This window comes from Montipora capricornis, chromosome 6, assembly GCF_036669925.1.
Source record: "Montipora capricornis isolate CH-2021 chromosome 6, ASM3666992v2, whole genome shotgun sequence".
Taxonomy (NCBI): Eukaryota; Metazoa; Cnidaria; class Anthozoa; order Scleractinia; family Acroporidae; genus Montipora; species Montipora capricornis.
Window position 1 is genome coordinate 43733966 of NC_090888.1, and position 9947 is coordinate 43743912.

The 9947-nt window shown below is 38.5% G+C and overlaps 2 protein-coding genes across 2 annotated transcripts; both read left to right on the forward strand.

Annotated features, from left to right (window-relative positions):
* Nucleotides 1–301: 301 nt before the first annotated feature.
* LOC138053970 (QRFP-like peptide receptor) lies at nucleotides 302–1168 on the forward strand. Its single transcript, XM_068900492.1, has one exon. The coding sequence runs from the start codon at nucleotides 302–304 to the stop codon at nucleotides 1166–1168; it is 867 nt and encodes a 288-aa protein (XP_068756593.1).
* Nucleotides 1169–8214: 7046 nt separating this feature from the next.
* On the forward strand, nucleotides 8215–9081 carry LOC138053971 (QRFP-like peptide receptor). Its single transcript, XM_068900493.1, has one exon. The coding sequence runs from the start codon at nucleotides 8215–8217 to the stop codon at nucleotides 9079–9081; it is 867 nt and encodes a 288-aa protein (XP_068756594.1).
* The last annotated feature ends 866 nt before the right edge of the window (nucleotides 9082–9947 follow it).

The window sequence follows — 9947 nt, forward strand, 5'->3', positions numbered from 1 at the left end:
GATTTCACAAAATTGAAAACTGTTTCAAATTAACAGAATATCAATTCAAAAGGAGTGAGGAATCAATTGTGAATTGTAAAATATGATCTCCGCAAATTTTACCAACGAATCTTCTAACCCACAAAATGGCGGCAAGTGCAACCTCTACGATTACTTTAATCATCCTAGCTCCATCACTGCCTTCAAAATGTTTTTCATGTCCATCATTTTAGTGAGCAGCTTGGTTGGAAATACTTTAATAATTGTCGTGGTTTATAAACGAAAAGAGCTTAGAGAAACAGTAAATTTCCTTATCGTCAACATGGCAGTATCCGACCTCATCTATCCTATTGTACAAATTCCAGTTCACCTTGCGAGCGAAGCGACAAAATCTCCTGAATGGAAAGTGCATGGAAAGGCTGGACTAGTTCTGTGTAAATTGCTGAACTTTCTCCTTCATGTTTCCCTCTGTGTTTCTGTGCAAAGTCTTCTTTGGATCGCTATTGATCGATTCATGGCCGTGGTCTTCCCGATGAAAATCAAAATGATATCCTCTAGGTTTCGCGCTATTGCCATTGCTTCCACCTGGACTGTGGCAATAGTAGTTAACTCCAAAGATTTCTTCGCGGTAAAGGTGCAGGAGTACAATGGACTAACATTGTGCACAGAGGACAGAGATAATAATTATTTTCTGTATAGGGTTTGGTCATTCGTACTTATCGGGGGTTTCATTTTTGCTCCTTTGATCGTCATGACAATTTTGTATTGTGCTATTGGAGTAACCGTGTGTAGAAGAAGCAAATTGACAGTTCTTGGCAAAGTGTATCAAAAGAATACAAGCAATCAGCAAGCCATAAAGATGAGCCTTTGCATAGTGGTGGTATTTTATATATTTTCTGCCTCTTTTGCCACGCTATCAATATTAAGAGCGTCAGGAGAGTGGAAATACCTTGAATCCAATCCAAGGTTTTGTTGGCTTTACGGTGTGCTCGGGTTTATGGTCTACAGAGCACTTTTCTTATCTTCCATAACTAATCCAGTGATATGTTTAACCTTTGTCAAAAGTTATCGTCGTGGAGTAAAGGAAATTTTGATTTGTCGCAAGACCGTAAGAATCAAAAACACATTCCTGAAAAACGGAACAAATGGGAGGATAGCCACGCTGAGGATCAGTGCAATCAAGACATAAGAATACTTACTCTTAAATTGAGATCCGCTCAGCTATATGGTTCGATGTAATTTATTTATTTCTATGATTTCAACTGATGGAGCGATTAAAGAATCATGCAAAATCCAGCCTCTAGTCCTTGTCATCGTAGATAGAAAAAACGTCCCCTTCCCCTCCTGCTCCTTTTTTCAGACAGCTGTTTGGCAAGGTTCCATTGCTCCGGTGAAGATACGATGCACAGCGACCCGGCGGAAGAAAAACAAACTCGTTTTCTGGAGTCTAGTGACATTAAAAAGATGGTCGCAAATGCTGTTCCGGAAAATACAAATAAGTCAACAAAATATGCTTTCAACGTCTTTGAACATGTGAAGAAAGTCCTTAGCAGACTTTACAGATTTAATCTTGAGTCATTTTCTTGAGCAGAGAATTTAAAACATTCACTTGCCTTTTTTCTTGTGAGTATAAAGTAAACCAACAGTTTGAAAGGGTGAAAAACAGCCGCATTTGAAAACACTGTCATCCAAACCGGCATCCAAACTTTGCACATTCTGTCTTTCACGGTTGGATTTTTTTTCTTTAGGCAAAAAAAGCGCCTTTTTTTTTCGAGTTTTCGATTCACAGTGATAATGAAAATGATTTGATTTTTTTCCTGAGACCGACACGCTTTCTTTCTAGTCAAATTTTGAAAAGTGCATCGAAAAAAAAAAGCAAGGAACGCCATCAGATCAACACCGACATTATACGAGCGGTTTTTTTTTGCGATATGACAATTAATGGGAGGGTTATAAAATAAATAAACCCCTTTCTGGCTTGCTTGTATGATGGCTGATAATGTCCTTGGCTGAGAGATTGTCCTGAAAATTTCATATTATCATTATCAGCCGACATACCAGCTGCGAAGGGGTTCATTTACTATATGGCGGATGCTAATAGGATCACAGTTCACAAGAGAAATGACACTACCGCACAATCCCCGAAAACTTCACCCCAATTTACAGCTGCGTTGCCCGAAATGTTTATATTTGGTCTAGAACGCCTTCGTGAGCCGGTAACGGGATTAACCGTGTAATGCTAGCTTCATAACATCCTGAAAAAAGTACAGGGGTGCAATTGGCTGACAATGACACTCATAGCCAAAAGGCCGAGAAGCGATTGTCTTTCGTAAACGCCATATACATCGTAAGGCCTTTTCGGAATAGTCTTTTAACGCAATCCTGACAATTCATCACCTTAGGAGACATAAATCTTTTATAGGAAATAGAGTGAACGCGAGTGCATTTCCCAGCTATATGCAATGTTTGTGTATTTTGATTTGCGTATTTAGCAAGAAATTCGTATTTTAAAAATCCATAGCTGAGCGACTTAAAATGGCCCGTGTTCATCTTATCAATGGTGATGACCGATGGGAATATATCGGTTGGGGCTCGCAGTTCTTTACGCGTTCCTGTGAAAAGCAACTAAGTTGAAACATCGCAACTCCGACGTGTTGGCAGTGCGAGTTGCGGCGTCTGTTTTCTAGAAAATACACCGGTACGCAGCTTTCTGATGTTCTGATTGGTGGTATCAATCATATTAGCTATATCATTATTATTATTATTATTATTATTATTATTATTATTATTATTTATTATTATCATCATCATTATTATTGTTGTTGTTGTTGTTATGCGAGCGAGGTATTTTCGGGCCACAGTTGAGGAGGACTAGAGCTAAAGTGCAGAGTGTGTGACAAGGGCAGTCGGTTGAGCATGTGGCGAGTGGTTGCACTGGTTTGGCAAAGAGGGAACATTGAAGGAGCCGTTCAAGGTGTACTGAGAGTTTTGTCGGAAGTATGATGTGAAGTGTTCTGATGTGTGGTATAGGAGGTTTCATTTGAGGTGAGGGTGTTGGAGGATGAGAATGTTGAGATCTGGTAGGATCTGTAAGAGTGTCGAGACAACACAGAAGATGCAACATAATCGTCCAGACAAAACTTCAAAAATCTTTAAAATTGATGACTACTTCCACAATCCAGGTTGAGGCAATGACAATAGCGCGAAACTTCGATGATATGATCTTAATTTTCATCGGAGAGACCACGGCCATGAATCGACCTACAGCAATCCAGAGAAGACTTTGTACTGAAACAGTGGTGGAAATTTTCCAGAGAAGAAAATGCAGTATGCAAAGAATTAACCCGGTCGGCTCCTGGAACTTGCCATCGAAAAGAATTGGTCGCTTCATTTACCAACATAACTGGAATATACGTCAAAGGGAAAATCATGTCAGATACCGCCATATTAACGATAAAAAAAATTAACTGTCTTCCTAAGTTCTTTCTTTTTATAAACTACAAGGATTATTAGTGTATTTCCGACCGGTGGGGGGGGAAGAGGGACTCGATATATCCCTGGGTGGGGAGATGCGGCGCGGCCCCTCATACCCTGAACCTGTTTAAGACAAATATCGCTGATTTTCCTACCCTGTTTAAGACAGAAGTCTGATTTTTGATACCCTGTTTAAGACATTTAACCCCGTTTAAGACAAAATTTGATAAATCGATACCCTGATTAAGACAAAAAATGATAAATTCGATACCCTGCTCAAGACAAAAATCCCGAAAAACATACTCTGGCTGGCCGCACGTCCTCAAGCTGACTAGTAAAATGATGAACAAGAAAGCCATTCTGATCATTTTGACGGAAATAGGCTGCTTGGTAAAATATTCCTGTACATTACAAGTCTCGTTCTGTTTTTTAGGGAATCCGTTGGTAAAATTTGTAGGCAACATTAGTTGCGGTTCCACTAGACCCTTTGCCCACGGGAAAGTGAGACTTTACCCATTGGAAGTTTGTGTTTTGTGTGTAACCTCTATTCCCACAGTGAAACTGCCCATGGGGAATCACTATGGATACATCAAAAAGAACAAAAGAATTATACATGACGTTTCCCGAACCAAGTCGTAGGGTTTAATCTTGGTTTATCTCCTCTACTAACTATGGTTTATCTAACCACAAGAGTAGTTCAACCAATCGGGTGGAAGAAAAAATTAATTCCGGAAACCGCAACATATGCTGGGCACATTTTTGTGGTGTTGCGCTGAAATTGCGGCAAATATCCTGGCACGTACCAAATTCATTACATGTGGTATCAAACATGGCCAACTTTCGAGGTTCAAAGTGAGTATATTTTACCTGTCTTTGCTCTAAATACCCATTAATTCGATTTCTTTTAGTGCGGCAAAGTTTTGTTTTGTTTTTTTGTGATTGCAGTAGTCGTGCAGGTCCGTCAACACTTTTAAACTCTATTATGAAATATCTTCAAGGAACCGCCCCTCATCTCATATCGTCACGGAAAATCCCTAAAAGACACTCTTGTAAGAGCTAAACTATAAAGGCTGAAAGAGCAATCTATTTGCGAACTGCAGGAGTCGTGCAGGTCCGTCAACAATTTTAAACCCAAATACTGCCAGATCAAAAGTTGACCTTGGGTAATTATTTGCAATGTAACCGGAGGACTAAACCTGACCGGAAACCCAAACCGATCCCAGCCCGAGGCTATTACCCACAGGGTTACCTCGGGAAGAAGGCGAGTGTAACCGCAACTATTCAACCAACCTCTGGGGCACCAATAACAATATAGAAATGTACGACTTCTGGTAGACGAACAAAAGAAGCTAATGAGAGATCTTTGTTTTCGTCCACCAACATGGCGGCGATGACGTCACGTAAAAACCTCCTATACAATTCACAGGCGCTCTTGCATGAAAAAAGTATCGTCAACGTCCTCCAACTGGTATAATTTGAAGAAAAAGAAGAAAAACACTGTGAGCGCAAACTATGTGGGTGTATGTAGCCAATTAATGCCACCTCTGAGGCTTCAAATATAGAAGCCATAGATATTAAGCCAATGTATTGACAAGACAAGACAAAATGCTAATAACAAATGCTGACCTGAATTATTAGTTTGATTCAAGTTTCAGATATTGAAGGATGGAAAGGCCTGCAATAGGTTCTGAGTTTTGTAACAAATATTATCTTCCTAGAATTAATGGTCTTCAGCCGAGTTTCAGAAATTTTGTAACACAGGGCTTTGTGAACTAAGAGTTTGAAAAAAAAGTGCTTATACTTGAATCATACTGCTGAAAAGAATTTTCGGTTGAAATTCGTGGTTTCAACATAAATGCTAATATAATGGAAAAAAGTTCTATGTAATTTTTCCTTGCAATTGACTACTCCTTTAACTAGATCAGCGCCTTTTTTTAACAGCGCGTACTTAAAGGGGCTAGTTGACGCTATTTTAGGTAATTTTGTTTAATTTTGTTAAATGAGCTCTAAACGTCAAATTGGCAGAGCAAGAGTCCTTCATTTGCAAAATCACTACCACATAACAACTGAGAATGATTTTCCAGCTGTGTAAATGACATTTTGATATAGACTGATATAAATTTGAAAAAAGGTGGGCCGACGTTTATCTTTTTACCCAAATTCAATCCATTTCAATCATCTCCAGTTTTGTCAGTTATGTCCCTTCTTGTCTTCCCTGTGTTTTGTTAGAGTTCGTCTATAGTTTTGAAGAGTTATTTTGATATTTTAGTTTATTCTATGACCATTCGATCAATGCTGAAATTGCCTAAAATTGCGTGACCTAGACCCCTTTAATTTCCGCTTGCTTATTGCCAGGTTACTCTTTTTCACTGTTTTACAAACAAATATGATAACTGAACTTGCTGCAAGTGAACTTCTATTCATTGAAAAAAATTATTAGCACAATTTGAGATTGAGCAGTGAGATTGATTCGGTAGTCCGGAAAACAACGAAATGCTGGACTAAAATGTTCAAAATATCAATGAGGATTACAGTCGATTTTAACCAAATAGTCTGAATCTTCGATTTAAGCAGGGAGCCCTCTCTTTTGAGAAGATTAACAAGATGAAGAAGAAGAAGAAGAAGAAGAAGAAGAAGAAGAAGAAGAAGAAGAAGAAGAAGAAGAAGAAGAAGAAGAAAAAGAAGAAAATTCGTTTATTAAAACACCACTTCCAGCTTTTCAGCTGAATTACATGTGATAAAATGCAAAGACGCAAAAAAAAGCTATAAGCCACATAGAATATAACTCAAATATTCGTGATATTAAAATTGATCATACCATAATTTACATTCTTTCTTTGTAGCAAAATGTATAGTAAGCGAGGTCTGGAACCTTTTGGGAGTGTGAACATTCGTTTATTTAACAATGAGTCTAACTTAAAAAAAAAAAACTGTTGCGAGGAGGCAGCAGGGCAGCCATTGCAACCTCTCTCGTTGATCTTGTTGAACAACGTTTCGCACAAATCTTTCTGTCAGTTTGAAAGTAACTTCAACTTCAATTTAGAGTATTGTATTGCTCACAGACTCTGTATGATAAAGGCTCGCTTCTCGACTTCTGGACCCTCTCAATTTGATCGGACAGATAGACTGGCATATAAAAACAGAGCGAATGCATGCCCATCAATACGGAGATCTTTACTTCACGAGAAACGGCAACCGCATACATCAGGTTGCTGCTTGCATTAATTAAATAATTGTCGACGTCCTAAAACCCTGAAAACGCATTTTATTCTTACTTGTCTCTCTCTTTCGAGAAATTAGCCTTCATTTGCAGCTAACAGCCAAGAGGTGAGGTAAATTAAATCTGACAAGTCTCTTTTATCTGAAAAAAAAAAAAAAAAACACTCAGAATTTTGGCTGGTGTTTGCCGTAAATGCGATGCTAAAACCGTCTGTGTTGGTTTGCCCACGCATCCAGCCCACTTTCTTGAGGTGTCGAGAGCTGTGTATGTTATGAATGGTGGGAGCACAGTCGGGACTAACAAAGGTAGCCTGTCTCAAAAGCGGGCATGCGATTTGACCCGAACCCTCTCAGTCAATTTTTGTTCTGCTTCCCTTTTATTTTTACCTTGCGACATTACTTAAAGCAGTAACTACATGAAATCCCGAAAAAATCATGCTTTCAATTTACAATCCGCTTAGCAAACACCACAAATGTCTTTAAAAAGCGAAATGAAGTCCGAAACGTGTGTACTAACTGTGAACAAAATACATTTTTATAATGAGGATTTATTGGGATAATCATTGTTCCATGGCTGCACGTCAGTCCCAACTAGTGAACTGAAAAAAATTATCTGTGTTCGATTTTAAATGATGGGAGACACCTGTCAAAGCTTTCCGGGACTTTTCAAAAGCAAAACAATAAAATAAAAATGAAAACGATGATATTATTAATAACAGTAAAACCTTGGTCATACTTTTGTTTAGGAGCTAGCCTGGTTTAATTTTCGTATCGATCTAAAGAAAAGAAGTTTGCATGGACTGACAAACAAGCGGAGATGGAATAAACTTTCTTTTGAGTAAGGTCTCGTGTCAATAAAATGTTATAGTCGTCTGAATTATCCTTCACAATGATCTGGCAAATATTGGCTCATAGCCGAAAGAAAGTAATTTAATGTTTTGCACGGAAGATTCAGTACAGGTTTTAAACGCTAAAAGAAAAAAAAGTAGAGAAAGCATTACAAACGGTTGCAAATGAATTATAGTTCGGGCTTAAAATGCGACTTTTCTCTAAGTCTGGATACTGAAAATGGTCAGCTACAATCATAATTCATTTTCAGTACATACGCGATGATTTGCTTTTTTTTTTAATTAACTCAAAAACAGCTGTGGGCAACATCAATGTTACCGTCCGTTCAAAATAGTTGATATGCCTGTTTGACAAGCATGGCAAGCAAGGATTAAGTCTTTTGATCTTACGGAGATTTCACAAAATTGAAAACTGTTTCAAATTAACAGAATATCAATTCAAAAGGAGTGAGGAATCAATTGTGAATTGTAAAATATGATGTCCGCAAATTTTACCAACGGATCTTCTAACCCACAAAATGGCGGCAAGTGTAACTTCTACGATTACTTTAATCATCCTAGCTCCATCACTGCCTTCAAAATGTTTTTCTTGTCCATCATTTTAGTGAGCAGCTTGGTTGGAAATACTTTAATAATTGTCGTGGTTTATAAACGAAAAGAGCTTAGAAAAACAGTAAATTTCCTTATCGTCAACATGGCAGTATCCGACCTCATCTACCCTATTGTACAAATTCCAGTTCACCTTGCGAGCGAAGCGACAAAATCTCTTCAATGGAAAGTGCATGGAAAGGCTGGACTAGTTCTGTGTAAATTGCTGAACTTTCTCCTTAATGTTTCCCTCTATGTTTCTGTGCAAAGTCTTCTTTGGATCGCTATTGATCGATTCATGGCCGTGGTCTTCCCGATGAAAATCAAAATGATATCCTCTAGGTTTCGCGCTATTGCCATTGCTTCCACCTGGACTGTGGCAATAGCAGTTAACTCCAAAGATTTCTTCGCGGTGAATGTGCAGGAGTACAATGGACTAACATTGTGCACAGAGGACAGAGATGATAATTATTCTCTGTATAGGGTTTGGTCATTCGTACTTATCGGGGGTTTCATTTTTGCTCCTTTGATCGTCATGACAATTTTGTATTGTGCTATTGGAGTAACCTTGTGTAGACGACGCAAATTGACTGTTCTTGGCAAAGTATATCAAAAGAATACAAGCAATCAGCAAGCCATAAAGATGAGCCTTTGTATCGTGGTGGTATTCTATATATTTTCTGCTTCTTTTGCTTCAGTATCAATATTAAGAGCGTCAGGAGAGTGGAAATACCTTGAATCCAATCCAAGGTTTTGTTGGCTTTACAGCGTGTTCGGGTTTATGGTCTACATGGGACTATTCTTATCTTCCATAACTAATCCAGTGATATGTTTAGCCTTTGTCAAAAGTTATCGTCGTGGAGTAAAGGAAATTTTGATTTGTCGCAAGACCGTAAGGATGAAAAACACATTGCTAAAAAAAGGAACAAATGGGAGGATAGCCACGCTAAGGATCAGTGCAATCGAGACATAATTATAAGAATACTTACACTTAAATTGAGATCCGCTAAGCTATATGGTTCGATGTAATTTATTTATTTCTATGATTTCAACTGATCGAGCAATTAAAGAATCATGCAAAATCCACCCTCTAGTCCTTGTCATAGTAGATAGAAAAAACGTTTAGTGAAGTTGGGCATGGGGTGAGCCACCATATTTTCCCTCCCCCCCCCCCCCACATCCCCCCCGTCCCCTTCCCCTCCTGCTCCTTTTTCAAGACAGCTGTTTGGCAAGGTTCCATTGCTCCGGTGAAGATACGATGTACAGCGACCCGGCGGAAGAAAAACAAATTCGTTTTCTGGAGTCTAGTGACATTAAAAAGATGGTCGCAAATGCTGTTCCGGAAAATACAAATAAGTCAACAAAATATGCTTTCAACGTCTTTGAACATGTGAAGAAAGTCCTTAGCAGACTTTACGGATTTAATCCTGAGTCATTTTCTTGAGCAGAGAATTTAAAACATTCACTTGCCTTTTTTCTTGTGAGTATAAAGTAAACCAGCAGTTTGAAAGGGTGAAAAACAGCCGCATTTGAAAACACTGTCATCCAAACCGGCATCCAAACTTTGCACATTCTGTCTTTCACGGTTGGATTTTTTTTTTCTTTAGGCAAAAAAAGCGCCTTTTGTTTTCGAGTTTTCGATTCGCAGTGATAATGAAAACGATTTGATTTTTTTCCTGAGACCGACACGCTTTCTTTCTAGTCAAATTTTGAAAAGTGCATCGAAAAAAAAAAAAAAGCAAGGAACGCCATCAGATCAACACCAACATTATACGAGCGGTTTTTTTCCACGATATGAAAATTAATGGGAGGGTTATAAAATAAATAAACCCCTTTCTG

What these genes read in the sequence shown, in the direction of transcription:
- LOC138053970 (XM_068900492.1), top strand. Translation starts at nt 302, where the DNA reads ATGGCAGTATCCGACCTCATCTATCCTATTGTACAAATTCCAGTTCAC.
- LOC138053971 (XM_068900493.1), top strand. Translation starts at nt 8,215, where the DNA reads ATGGCAGTATCCGACCTCATCTACCCTATTGTACAAATTCCAGTTCAC.